General features: G+C 40.6%; 1 protein-coding gene across 3 annotated transcripts in view; it reads left to right on the top strand.

The window, feature by feature from the left end:
- fibcd1b (fibrinogen C domain containing 1b) overlaps positions 1 to 15,137 on the top strand; it is a 172,416-nt gene that overhangs the window by 117,617 nt on the left and 39,662 nt on the right. For all 3 annotated transcript variants that reach the window (XR_013296655.1, XM_077585884.1, XM_077585885.1), the window contains one exon: positions 3,573 to 3,709. Coding sequence is in view for 2 of the 3 variants with exons in the window: in XM_077585884.1 (XP_077442010.1) it covers positions 3,573 to 3,709 (137 nt within the window). In the remaining variant the exon portion in view is untranslated. The remainder of the gene's footprint in view (positions 1 to 3,572; positions 3,710 to 15,137) is intronic.

Genomic DNA, 15,137 nt, shown 5'->3' with positions numbered 1-15,137 from the left:
AAATTTTCGAACCTCCTGATTCTATGCAGCAAAAAAAAGCTCCCTTTTTTCCCCCCTCGCACAATTCTCCATTACAGGAATGTGTTGTGTATGTCGTCAGCCTGACGTCCGCCGCTGTGCCTGACGCTGACGGGCGCATCGTCAGCGCCGCCGTGACCGCTGGCGCCGGGTCCTGTCAGGAAGCGTCTTCTAAACCCGCCGCGTTCTCATTATTTCCGACAAAAAGCCTGCCGGCAGCAGGTGTCCTGTTGGCTCAGCTGTCTGTCAGGGATCAGAGGTCATCTTTCAAGCGCAGCAGCGAGCCTTTCACTCCGACCCCCCCCCGCCCTCATCGGACCGACAAGCCATGCATGTTTAATCAAGTCGCTCGATGTAATATTGATCAGAATTGAAAAAAAAAAAAAAAAAAGGCAGTACCTTCTATTATCAAGTGTCATTTTTGTACAAAAATCTTTTTTCAGTTTTAATTTTAATAATTTTGTTTTTAATAACTTTGCTCCAGGCACATGATGTCACTCACTAGGCCACGCCCCTTAATGCCCCTTGCCCAAATGCGAGGGCATTACGCTATCGTTAGTGTCCCATTAATTTTTCTGAAAAAAAAAAAGACGAAATGTAACGGAATGGAACCAGTAATTTGTAAAAACAGTTGTTCATGTGTTATAAACGTGTTATTAACTTATTACAAAAAGGTCAAGCAAATGAAGCAAATAGTTTTGGCGAAATCTTGCTTCGTACACAAACGCTGACAAATAATGTCTTTTATTCCCACTTAAATATGCATTTGGCCTTGGCGGAGGTCTGCGCTTTCTTGTCTTGTTGCACATCGAGACACTTTAATGGTTACCAAAACAAACTTTTTTTTACCCCCAATGAACGTTTGCTATGTGGAATCCGTCAGTGAAGCAGGCAAAATGTTTCCTAGCAAATCTAGTCGTCTAACCATGAATGAAATAAGTTGAACTCACCGGAGATGCGAAAAAACGAACCCGGCGATTCCCACAAAATGCGGGAGCCTGTTGGGGAACGTCGCGGAGGACGAGAGCGGCTACTCCGAAGCAGCCGGACGGACGTCTTTGTTTTCACGCTAATGACCAGAAGAAACGCGCTCGGCTCGCAATTCGCCGCTCTGATGAAGGACGTCGGAGGCTTCCGCCAGGGTGCGAGGAGTCTTTCGGGAGAGTCGCGGTTAGATCAGCAGACGCTTTTGATGAATGTGGATGGCTTGTTTTTTTGCGGAAAAGGACGTCGAATGGATGAATGGCGGCGATGGAGGTTTGCTTGGTGTGATTAACGAATGGATGAATGCTGAGTAGATAAATGAATGAATGGCATTGATGTTCATGGCTAAATCTTGGGAATGAAATTGGGGGCGCCGTTTGGCGACCCGTCAGGCTTCTTCTCCCTTTGTGAAATTTAGGTAGTTCTGGACTCAATCAATAAATTCGATTCCCTTTCCAAGATGGATGAGAAAGTTGAATGGATGAATAAATAGTGTACTGGATGGATGAATGGATGACTAATGGATGTTTGATGGTTGAATGACTGAACAATATCTGTGGATGGATGTTGGGTAGATGGATGGATGATTGAATATTCTTAATTCTTCTCAATTGATCACGAATGGCCAACCAGATGGGTGGATGAAATGGTAGTTTGATAGACGAATGAATGGATGATCTGACAAACGATTTTGAATCAATGGATGAGGGGAAGGATGGATGACAATATTTAATGGGTGAACGAGAAAATCCGGGGAATGTAGATGGATGAATCTGAGAATGGATGACTTGATAGGTGGATGGATGAATGGTATGGTTTCATGAATGAATGAATGGATGAAGGCTTACTAGATCGGTAGATGGATGGCTTAACGGATGGCGCGATGAATGAATGATTTTGAACCAGTTGATGATTGATGGACTGGATACACGATTGATGTTTGATGGTTGGATGACTATCTAGGGAATCGTAACTGGATGGATGAACGGATGAACAAGTGACAAGTAGATGTAAGTTTGGATGGCTGGTTCTTTGAATGGACTTCTAGAACTCTAGAATGGAACGTAGCTGGGTAATATATGGATGAGTTCATGTTTGGCTAATTAGATGAATGGATGAACGGATGGCTGATGAATGGATTATTTTCACTCCGTTATTGATAGCTTACTAAATGGATGAATGCAGCGATAGACGGATAAATGACTGATGGCTGAGTGAATCTCTGGAACGATAGTTGAATGAATCTGGATGTTTGATAGGTGAATGAATGAACAGATGATTTGACACCCACCCATTCATCCAACCATCCGTCCATAAATTCAATATTTATCCATTAATCTCTATTTCCACCCTTTCTTCTCAACATTTTTAGCTTTCCATAAAGGTTCATACAGTGCACCAATCATCCATTCATCCTCCATCCATCCACGTAGAATTGGATTGCGTCGGCAGTCGGAGAAGTGTGGTTACATGAACTCAGCTCGGCGAGAACAAAAGACAAGCGGGCATAAATCAAATGTGACCTTCTTCACCCAGCGTGAACAACTTTGTGCCGCGTCAGCGTCTTGCTCGTCTCGCAGGAGGAAGAAGCCAAAGTAATAAATTAAAGGAAACGGATAGGAAAACAAAAAGTTTGTTGACTGAGCTAACGGTGGCTATCGACTGCGGGAAGCCCTTTGAGCATTTATTACACATCCTCGATATCCAGCTTAAGGTCCATGTACTAGTAGCGCGCTAGTAGAACAACAAGGCTGCCTGGTAGGACCACAGATGAAAACCCATTCAGGAAGAAAAAAAGTCTGCACTTTTCAGTGCCCTAAGTTTCTTGGACAGGGGAAATAAAATTAAAAAAAAAAAAACATAAGAAAACGGGAGAGGAAGAACAAAGCTTTAAAGAGGGCACAGTATGAACCTGGAAAAAACTCTTGCACATAAAGTCACATAATAAAAGAGTATAAGGTTTAATTGCGTATGTAGGATAAATCGGTTCAATTAATTATTAAATTTATTATTGCGAAATATTAAATTAATAATCAATTGACTCATTAATTGAAGGAGACTCAAATTTAATATTTCAACCCAAATGGATGCACCAATTTGTACAATCTGGTTAATGTTTGCAAAGTTGCACTTACAGATGGTCTCAAGACGAGGAAAACTTTTTTGTTTTTGTTTTTTTTCTTCCTTCTTCTTCTCCGTATTGTTCATTCGGTAATCTTACCGATTCAACATGTCATCATCATTGCTCTTTCTCTCTCTTTTTTTTTTTCTTCTTTTTTCTTCTTTTTTATGTATTTTTATTTTTTTTGTGCGTGTAAGTTTGTGCTCGTTAACTCACCTAAAACCTATTAAAAAATCCCATACCCTTCACCTAAACCGAAGACTTCAGAATCCCGATAGAGTCGTGAAGTTGTCAGGAGACCCGAGGAAGGATCAAAGAAAAGTGAAATACAGCCCCCCCCACGCCCCCAAATCCAAATGATGTATTTTTTTTTAGGCTGTATAAACCGAACCGTCGATTCCTCTCATTTCTCTTCCTCACTCATCCCCGTTATTTTTCCTTCGGGCAGGCTCGCGCCCTCGCGATTGCGGCGACCTGTACGCCAGCGGCCAGCGAGAGGACGGCATCTACTCGGTGTTCCCCGTCCACCATCCCACCGGCTTCCAGGTCTACTGCGACATGACCACGGACGGAGGCGGCTGGACGGTGAGTCGGCCGCTGCAAATCGCGCCAGACGCTCAACCCACAACTTGAAAGGAGACGCTTTGCATACGCGCTCAGCGAGACGGGGATGCTTAATTGGCAATGTAAACAAAAAAGTGGGGCGGACAACAACAAAAAAAAAAGCGGGAGAGAGTACAAATTAAAGTTGGAATCGAATGAAATGGTTTTTGCTGCCAAGTAAACAAAACGGACTTAAGACAGATTTCAGCTATTTTTCCCCCTAGGAATGTTTGTAAAACCCCAAAAAATGTCCTAGAATCAAAACCATCCACATGGTTTTCATCCCCATTTCACCGACGAAAACTGGTTTCACTTAAATAGAACACCCTTAGAACTGCTGAGTCCAAAATAACACAATATTGGTCCAAAATTGGACCAACCCACTACTTGGGTCAATTTGACCCAACTTTGGGTTGTTTTGTATCAAACTAAATTGACCTAATTAGTGGGTCAGTTTAGTTTGGTGAAGTGGTAGTATTTATAAAATTTGAAACCTAATATTTGTAACACGTATTTTTGTTTTTGTTTGTTTTACCATTTCTGCGTAAAATTATATATATATTTTTTTAAATGCAGTTTTTTTTTTTTATTGTTTTCGTTCATTTTTGAAAAATGTTTTTTGCGTGGGTGGTTGCATATACAGTATATGTCATTTTTTTTTGTGGCGGGTTCTATTTTTGCTATCCATTTCTTCTTCGTAGCATGTTATTTTTGGTAACACCATATTTGGTAACCTTGCCGTAAGTTACGGTAAATGACGAGACAAGGAGATGAAGGGCTTTTTTTGAGGGGTTGCCATATTCGCGTTTTATTTTTGCTATCCATTTTTTTCTTGGTAACGTGGCATTTTTTTAAACACTGTGGAGATACGGTAAACAAATTTTTGTGTTTGGTCCTTGCACATTTTGTTTTTGATATCCATTCTTTCTAAATTGTAGTATTTTTTTTCAAACAAACTATTTTTTGTGGTGGATTTTTCCGTATTTTTGTGTTATTTTTATTTTTTTCCTTGCACATTTTTTTTGATATTCTTTTTTTTTTTTTTGTAACATGGCATTTTTTGTAACACCATATTTGGTAATGCTGATCTTTTTTGTGTGGGGCTTTGCATATTTTTATGTTATATGTCTTTTTTTCCTTTGCGCATTGCTTTTTGCTCTCCATTTTTTCTAAAACGTTTTTTTTTTTGTTGTACGTCATATTTCCAAACGCTATGGAGATGCGACTCTCCAGTCAAAACTGACCAAGCTCCTCCCTTTCAACCCGTTGATCATTATCTCCCGTAAAGGTACCGGTTCATGGTAGGTCGCCACTTAGTATTTTTTGTAGCGTGGTATTTATTTATTTTAACACATTTTTGGAGCATAATCGACCCTCATTTGTGGCCTTGCCGCAGTAAACAGCGCCGCCGCCGCCGCCGCCCTCGTTGTTGTCGCCGCCACCGCTCGGAGGTGAACAAACATTGACACGGCGGCGCTTTTTCAAGTTATATTTGGAAATATGTTTTTAATGTATTTCACCGGCACAAACGCACACGCACACGCACGGTGGCAATGACAGACATAGAGGGAGGTGCGCTCCTCTGAGACGTTTATTTCTGTTTGTTCTGAAGTGAAGATGTCCTCGGGAGGGGAGTGGGGGGGTGTGTGTGTGTGGGTGGGATGGGGGCGGGGGGGTACAAACACTTTTGAATGGAGAGTTGAGTCCTCGCGACATTTTTCTTTTCTCTCCGATTTTTTTGAATCTGTCCAAAACACAAATCAAGAACTGTGTTTCAATTTTTTTTTTTTCCCTGGCTATGAACTTTATAGAAATAATTGGTTCCTTTCATGTCTGCCAACTGGTGCGTGAAAATGGCCCGTGCGCTTAAAGCGAATAAAGGAATGCGCCGCATTTACATTTTAATAAACCTAATATCCGCTTTTGTCGGGCCTCCATTTGAAGGATATTTGAAGACCTTGGAGGAAGGAAGCAATTTTGGTGCCGGGAGGGGCGGGGGGGTAATTTCTGGCACCAAATGTGTGTTTTAAATGGAAATTGACTTATTGATCTGTTTTGGACATATTCCTGCTGGTGAGGTTTGGTCAGACTGTAACGTCGCCGTAGATGGTCATAAAGTTCCCGAAAATATAATACACAAGGCCCGAGCCATTCGGGGGTTAATAATGAAACTCCATATGTAATTGCAACTATTATTTAACATTTATTTGGCTAAAAACAAACAAATTTAAAAAAATATATTAAAATTTTTTTTTTTTAATATTGGTATGTGAATTTTGACATTTTGAGAAATATTTTTTCTGGGGTTTTTGGAAATGCTAATTTCCAGATTTTTTTTATTATTTTTTATGCAGTTATAAAACTTGTAACGGTTGCCCTTCGTGGATTTTCAGTTTGTGGGGTGGATAAATGAAAAAGTCATTTAAAAAAAAAACAACCGAGTTAGTCATATAGCATAGGTGTCAAACTCCGGTCCTGCAGGTTTTGGATGTTTCCCTTCTCCAACACAGCTGATGTTACGATCAGCTCATCAGCAAGCTCTGCATCAGCCTGATCACGATCCTGCTGATTGGAATCAGCTTGTGTTGGAAAAGGGAAACCTCCAAAAACCTGCAGGACTGCGACCCTCCAGGACCGGAGTTTGACACCCATGTATGTCCTATAGCCATGATTTCTTTTTCTCCAATTTTTTTGGGGTGTTTTTTTGTTTGTTTTGGGGTTTATGGGGTGTTTTTTGTTTTCATAGAAAACGCTTATTGCTAATCCCCATTTTTTTTTAATTATTTTTAAACGATTTTATTAATGTATTGCTTTTCTGCCACCACGTGACCTCCTGCTCCTACAAGCGGATGCTGAGGTCTTAAAGGTTAAGGCTGACAAAGACATCGTTGATGAGACCTTTTCAGTGGTTTGTAGCTGAAGAACAAGATGAAACGTGTCCGTTTGTTCCACGAGTCGGTTAGCGGCGAGTTTCCTATCATTTTCCTTAAAAAAAAAAAAACAGAATTTGTTCAGAAAAGTTTTTAACTTTTCATCAATAGATAATGACTATTCTTGAAAAAAAGAAGAATGGGATGTTCGATACCACTTTTTTTCAGACCGATACTAGTACGTACGAGTATTTGCGCTTGAGTACTCATTAATACCACTAGTACTTATAAAACTATATTTAAAATTGCTCTGTCAGATTTTTGCCCTAAGTATCGGCATCTTTCACGAGCACCTGATACCTTGAAAGAAGGCCGCTATCATCTCGATACGATACCTGGTATCGCTTGGTATCACCCATCTCTACTCTTTTTTTCTTTTTTTTTTTAAATACACAATCCTAAGTAGAGTTGGAATCTGATAACGATTAATTTTAAAAAATATATATACATTTTTTAATATCTTTAATTTTGGACAGTGGATCGAAAAATGACTTCCAAAGAAATTAACCTGTGAATTGCGGGTCAGATTGACCCGTTGGGAAAATCTAGATTTATTTTATTTTTTTATTGAATTTAGTGTGAATGAAAATAACTGGCCAGTATGTTTTCATTTTTGTTTTTTGTTTTATAGTCAAAACTTTGCCCTCAGATTTTTGCCCTAAGTATCGGCATCTTTCACGAGCACCTGATACCTTGAAAGAAGGCCGCTATCATCCCGATACGATACCTGGTATCGCAACTCACCCATCTCTACTCTTTTTTTCTTTTTTAACTACACACAATGCTCAGTAGAGTTGGAATCTGATAATGATTCTTTTTTTTGTTGTTGCTTTAACTCTTAAATATCTTTAATTTTGGACAGTGGATCGAAAAATGACTTCCAAAGATTTTAACCTGTAAATTGCGGGTCAGATTGACCCGTTGGGAAAATCTAGATTTATTTTTTATTTTTATTGAATTTAGTGTGAATGAAAATAAATGGCCAGTATGTTTCATTTTTGTTTTTTGTTTTTTGTTTTATAGTCAAAACTTTGCCCTCAGATTTTTGCCCTAAGTATCGGCATCTTTCACGAGCACCTGATACCTTGAAAGAAGGCCGCTATCATCTCGATACGATACCTGGTATCGCTTGGTATCACCCATCTCTACTCTTTTTTTCTTTTTTTTTTTAAATACACAATGCTAAGTAGAGTTGGAATCTGATAACGATTAATTTTAAAAAATATATATACATTTTTTAATATCTTTAATTTTGGACAGTGGATCGAAAAATGACTTCCAAAGAATTTAACCTGTAAATTGCGGGTCAGATTGACCCGTTGGGAAAATCTAGATTTATTTTTTATTTTTATTGAATTTAGTGTGAATGAAAATAACTGGCCAGTATGTTTTATTTTTGTTTTTTGTTTTATAGTCAAAATTATATTTTGTGATGCTTAAGCATTAGAGCGGGTCACATTGACCCATGAACATTGTTAAGAAATGAACACAACAGGATTTTTCAGATACCACCAGGCAGCATAACAAAGTCCCCATTTTGGTGTCTGAACGTGATGAGTCATAACATTTTTATTTTCCCCCCCACCTGCGGTGACGGGACCCCCGCTGCGCAGGCGTCACTTCCAGTGTGTCAGCGTGACAGTGAATTTGCCAGACGGGCGAGGTCGCGACCTCCCAATCATCAAATAAAGCGTTACTGTCAGAGTGAGGGATCGCCCGGCGCAGCATGGCGGGACGGAGCGGCACAGTCGGCCCGTCAATCACTTTGCGCTTCTTCCACTTCCGCCAAATAAAAAGAAGACGAAAACCAAACCGTGGCGGCTCCGCGACACCTTTCGCCGATGTAACGTTATCTTAACTCATTCACTGCCATTGACGGCTATAGACGTCCAAAAATCATTTGAACTATTTCTATTAGTTAAACATTTTTTCCCACTTTTGTTAACAAGAGTATGAAAACCTAGATTTTTTTAAATTGTACATTTAGAACAGATATAAAATGTGTTATTAATTGTGAGTTAACTAGTGAAGTCATGCGATTAATTATGATTACAAATTTGAACCGCCCGACGACCCAAATTTTTTATAATGTATTCTTCTTCTTTTTTTTTACTCATTCATTGCCATTGACGGCTATAAACGTCAAATATTCATTTATACTATTACTAAAAAAAATCACTTTTGCTAACAAGAGTATGAAAACCTAGGAAAAAAATTATTGTACATTTAGAACAGATATCAATTTTGTGATTAATCGTGAGTTAACTAGTGAAGTCATGCGATTAATTACAATAAAAAAAAAATAATCGCCTGTTGCCCCTAATTTTTAATAATCTTTATTTTTTATGAATTTATGGCAGTGAATGAGTTAATGGGATTTGGATTTCCGATAGCGGCCGCTGATCCCGCCCGGTGTGCTGAGCTGATTCCAATCGCACTTCAGCCTCATTAGGAGATCAACGTGGCGTCATCCAAAAAGCGGGCGCGAAGCCGAGGACGGGTCGAGTCGGTAGCTTTGCAGTCTGTCTGTCTCTGTTTGTCACTCGCTTTCGGCTGAGCTTAAATAAGGAATGAGCCATATGCCGCAGCCGCATTAGCATACCGCCGTGACACGTTGAGGGATCGACGGGCTCGCTGGAAGGAGGTGGCAAGAAGAAGAAAAAGAAGAAGAAGAAGAATAGGGGTCCCGATGTGGGGAATCTGACTGGGATGAAAGTAGAGAAACGGCGATGGCGACCATTCAACAGGGAAGGAAAATTGCTGCGACGTCGCAATGGGCAAAATCAGAAATAAAATCATAGAAAAGAAAATGGAAAGAAAGAAGAACACTTTTTGCCACATAGAAAAGCACAAATAAGAAAAATGCGATGACAGCCATAGAACAGGAAATTGAAGTCATCGCAATGTCAGAAAGTGCGACAAAAATGTGACGACAACCATAGAAAGAGGAAACAGAACCTATTGTGGTGAAGACACGTGCAAATAAAAGGAATGATAACAAGACAGCCAGAAATGTTGCTTTATTTATAATTTTTTTTTTAGAAAGAACAGGAAATTTTTGCAACATACAAATACAAAAAGTACAAAAATGCGACAACAACCATAGAACAGGAAATGAAATTTACAATGTCAGAAAGTGCAAAAAAATAAATAAAATGAACGATGGCAACCGTAAAACAAAAAATCACAAAGTAGAAAATTGTGATGACAACCATATAATAGGAAATGGACATTTTTATGAAAATGGAAAACTCAAAGAAAAATTGTGATAACAACCTTAAAAAAGGAAAATATTTTTTTTACAAAGTCGGTAAACGTAAAAAAAAAAATGTGATGACTATAGAACAGGAAATAAATCTTTTTTTTATGGAAGTTGGAAAATGCAAAGAAATAAATAAATAAACTGATGACAAACTTAAAACAATAAATTGAAATGTTTACAACGGCGGAAAATGCAAAGAAAATTGTGACGTCAACCATAAAACAGAAAATGGTCGGAAAACGCAAGGAAAATGATGATAACAACCCTAGAAGAGGAAGTCGATATTTTGTAAAAAAAAAAAAAAAAACATATTCATAACCACAGAACGGGAAATGGAACTTAATTGATGGTTGCGATGACAACCATAGAACGGCAACTTTCAAATTCTTTGCGTTCCAACCGGACAGAAGCAAAAGTAAAAGCGCTGGCAAGCCGTTGGTACAAATACTAAAAGATGTATTGCATGAAGCAAACATATTTCAGATGGCTTCTCGACGCGGGCTAATGTCTCCGATTGTGACTTGCGTTAAAAGGTATACGCTGTAAAAATAAGCACGGCCTGCATTATTGAAGGGACGAGCGTCATCAAACGCTGGAGGGGCTTTTATCAGAAGTCGGCGACAAATAAAACATTCCCAGAAATGTAAAAGTTTCATCTCCAATGTCGTGTGCTTCCCAAACCCAGAGTGCTCCACCGACCCCCCCCCCCAGTCTCCATCCCACCACTCCCCCCCCGCCCCCTTTTCAGAGTGTTCGTCAACGAATGATCAGCCTCAATATTTCATGTGTTAGTTTACCGGTTTGGAAGAAAATGGAAAGGTGAAATGAAAAGCGCGATGGTTTGTTTGTGGGCGCACGTTTTTGTAAGGCGGCTTCGAAAAAGAACTTTTCTTTCCTCCGTTTTATTTCCTTTTAAGCTCCTTCCCCCCCCCCCCCACTTTTCAGATGTTGTGACATTTGCACAAAGTGTGTTCTTATAAATAAATGCCTTTCTCAAATATGAAAAACCCAAAAAAAAACCCTTCCTTTTACCCATCAGGGGGAGAAAAAAAAAGGTAGTAATTCTATCCATTTATTCACACAAGAACAGTGAAACTCATTTCAACTCCGTCGCTAACCAAAACCGCAGCACCTCAGAAGGCACCAAAACAATCTCTAAAATGAAGTAATGATCATCAGGAGTTGGAAGTTTCGACGACCGTTATCATTCTGCAAAGTACTCCACAATGTTAAGAAGTTGAGTCCATTCAAATGATGTTGCTAACCAAAACGGCAGCATGTAACGAAGGCCTACTTAAGGGGTGACTTCAAGATGCACTTACGTGATCTGGTGATGCTGACTTCAATAACAAATAGCGTTTAAGTAGATGTAAGCTCCACAATGTTAAGAAGTTGAACCCATTTGAATTCATCTGCTAAGCAAATCAGCAGCACCTACCAAGGCCTCAAAACATGTTTTGCATCTTGGGTTGTAAACGAAGTTCCTATGCTGTTTGGAAGATCAATGTCAATACAATAGATTAACATGTGGCCGCTCCACAATGTTGTGCGCATCCATGTCCTACTATATTTTGTGACGATTGTCCACTCCCCAATGTTGTGTTCACAGATGTTTGTTCCCGTAGATTCTAACATGTTATAGCTCCATAATGTTCTGTAGATCCATTTTATGTTCCTATAGACTGGCATGTGGCCATGATTACACAGTGTTGTGTGTCCATGTTTTTATTTCACTAGACTCCACAATATTGTATGCATCCTTGTTTGTTGCAGTAGACTTGTGGTAGGTGTCCACATCACAACGTTATATATGTAATATCTGTAACTATAACGTGATCACTCCACAGTGTTGTGTGCCACTGTGTTCTCAATAGAGTCTGACGTGTGATTGGTCCGCAATGTTGAGTGCATCCATTTTTGTTCCAGTAAATTCTGACATGCCATTGCTGCATTCATATTTCTGTTCCTGCAGAATTTAAATGGGCCGCTCCACAGTGTTGTGTACATCCATGTTTATATTCCCTGTAGACTCTGACATGGCTACACTACAATTATGTGGAAGGTGATCACTCCACAATGTTGTTTGTGGCCATGTAACGTTCCAGGGCAGTTTGACCTTTGACCATTCCACAGTATTGTGTGCCACCATGTTTCTCAATAGATTCTGCAATGTTGTATCCATTCGTGTTCATTTAGCAGTCATTTCTGACATGTGGTTGTGTCACAATATTGTCTGTGTCCATGTTCGTTCATGTCGATTCTGACATATCATTGTCCCACAGTGTTGTGTGCGGGTTCATGTTCTTGTAGACTGACATGTGGCCACTCCACAATGTTGTGCGCGCCCATGTTTTAGTTTTTCAGTATACTCTATGATTGCTCCATAATGTTGTGATTTTTTTTTTTATCCTTTTTTTTTTTTTTTAACCACACCTTGCGTCCATCTTCCTGCCGTCCACCCTTGGCGTACGGCAAAGCGTGTTTCTCTTTCAATGGCACGCTCAATCGCTTTAGCGCAGACAGCCAGGAATAATCTTGTCAGCTCAAACACACGTGAAAAGCAAGAAAATGCTGGAGGATGATTGCGTTTCTCCGTCTGCTCCCGCCTGTTGCCGCTGCCTTCCTAGCACATCTGTCTCTCTAATAGGATTAGAAAACATTCAGCGGCAAATGTTGCCTAGGAAAAGTGTATTCCGGCGGACGGCTTTTCATCATCGGATTTGTCCAATAATCATATTGCTCATCAAAATTTAGCGAGCGCTCGTTTGTTTCGTCTTGTCTGAGCGGGCCGCTATGCTATGCTAACAACGCGCCAACGTTGTTCGCGATCGTCGTCACTCATGAGCTGCTAACGCCGTGTGTTGGCGCCGCCGACATCCCGCCACTGGCACGCCTCCTACTTTCCAGCCGCTCACGTGCCAGATTGTAAATCTCCCACAAACTGTTTCTTTTTTTTTTTTTTTTCCCCCGTGTGGCTAAGAGCTTATGTTGATTCTCGCCCCGCGTTCGGTTCGGGGCTGTCGGCGCGTCCCATCTGCGCGCGCTGCGGACTCCCCACCGTTGACAGAAATCCCGTTGAAGTGCTTAAGGCGGCTTGTTAAGTAGCCTTCATCTACTGCCGCGATTACAGCGAGGTTAATGCGACGCATGCAAATGCAACCGCGGGGACGGAGGCAAAGCGGCGGCGGCGGCGGCGGTGTTGCTACGGGACTGACATCGCGTCGGCCGGCTTGGAGTCTTTTGTTGGGGGGGGGGGATAAAAAAAAAAAATAAATCTCAGTTCAAAGACTCTATTGTTCACCGCATTCAACTGTTGAGCCCTGCTAAAATCTGTTGCACACCAAAACAGCAGCACCTATGTATACGCATATATATATATATATATATAAATAAATAAATAAAATCGGGCATGCCTAATAACAAAAGACGACTCAAGGTGGTTTTTAATCCAAAGGATGTGAAACGATTCAAGGACGACGACTCAGTGGGATGACGGTACGATTCAAAATGGCGCAGCTCAGTTTGAGAGTGTGTACGATGCAATGACGTTTTTGTTGCCATTTTCATTACATTCAAATGAACTACGACGTATCTCTTCAGCAAGAGACAACTCGATACGCATCTCGATATATTTCAAGGTCAAAATTCAATTCAAATGATTTCAGTTTGACGATTCGATTCGTTATGAAACGGCTCAATTCGAGAGGTGTGACGCAATTGCATTTTTGTTGCCGTTTTACATACATTTGAATGAACCAAAATATCTCCCTCCAATAAAAGACGATTCGATATGTGCCTCAATATACAAAGTATTTCCAAGTGGAACGATTCGGTTGGGTTTGACTCGGTGAGATTACGATTCGATACGGTACGGTTCAGTTTGCGACGGTATGACGCCGTGACTTTTTTTTGTTGCCAATTCGAATGAACATAAAATATATCGCTCCGATAAAAGACGATTCGATGCGTATCTCGATATATTTCAAAGTGGACCGATTCGAATCACTTCGATGCACTCTTTTCTTTTAAATTAAAAAAAAAAAAGAAGGATTTTTCGGTTCAAACCGGTTTTTGTTCCACACCTGCCAGTAACAATAGACCACATCATGAAACCATCGTGAACCGAAGTGTAAGATTCAGGTTTGTAAAGCGCTGTAATGACTAACAGATCCCCGTAGATGGCAGTGTGGCATCGCTTTGGATTTGAGATCAGAGCAGCTTTCAACGTATGTTTAGTATAAACAGAGGAATGTATTGCAAATTGGAGTGAATAAAAAAACTCGAACCATGCGGGGTGGCTCGCTCTTGCTCATCTGCAAATAATAATTTAGGCATCAAAAGTGTTTCTCAGTCTTGTTTCTGTTGTTTGCCACAAAAGCGGGATCAATTAGCGTCAACGTCACCGATTAGCTTGACAAGCTTGTTTACGGCCGATTACTTATAAATGGAAAAAGCTCCAAAGTAACTTTTTCTCTTTGGTGAAAGAAGACAATCGATTCCTTCTTTTGGTAGGTTTGGTGCGTAAATAGTCAGAAAGGTAAATAACATTCCCATGATGGGCTTCAATTACTCAACTTCCATTTTTTATTTTTATTTTTTAATTTACCGTACGCGTTACGGTGCTTTATAAGTAATTCTATCATTTCGAAGCATACAACAACCTCATGACCGAACCCACCCGGGACTAACAACACGAAAAGGCCTGACATATCGACTCCGCCATTAACACCCGGGGCCAATTTCGAGTCCCCCAATTAAGAGTCAGCACCGTCCACCTGGATTTTAAAACCCATTCTTTAAACTTCAACTTCCTGCGGGCATCCCTCCCCGTTGCCAATGCGGTCTTAACCGAGGATCGACTGGCCTTTCCCGCGGGATAAACCTTCCCCGACACTTCGGGATTAGCGCCGGTGGAAACTCGGCTCTCTCCGTCTACCTTTCAAATTTGCGACCGGAGATAGTTCTGCTCCGGCAGATCAAAAAGAAAGTGCGGCTTTATAGAATTAGCTGCGTTGGAGGGGATGGAGCATAATAATGGGGGGGGGGGGATTGCGTCTGGAAGGGCTAATACGCCAGACGTCAAGATGTTGAATGGTGCGTGTCAACGGGGGCTCCTTCGGCGCGAGCGTAAGCCCACCTGCTAAATCCATTTTGCTGCTTTTTGGGTTGTTACGAATTGGGCTGATCCGGCGATAAGTTTAGCGACTTTAGCAAAAGT

This window comes from Vanacampus margaritifer, chromosome 14 (genome assembly GCF_051991255.1).
Source record: "Vanacampus margaritifer isolate UIUO_Vmar chromosome 14, RoL_Vmar_1.0, whole genome shotgun sequence".
In the NCBI taxonomy this organism is placed as follows: domain Eukaryota; kingdom Metazoa; phylum Chordata; class Actinopteri; order Syngnathiformes; family Syngnathidae; genus Vanacampus; species Vanacampus margaritifer.
Note: the sequence above shows the minus strand (reverse complement) of the source record. Positions and strands in the feature narration are given on the sequence as shown.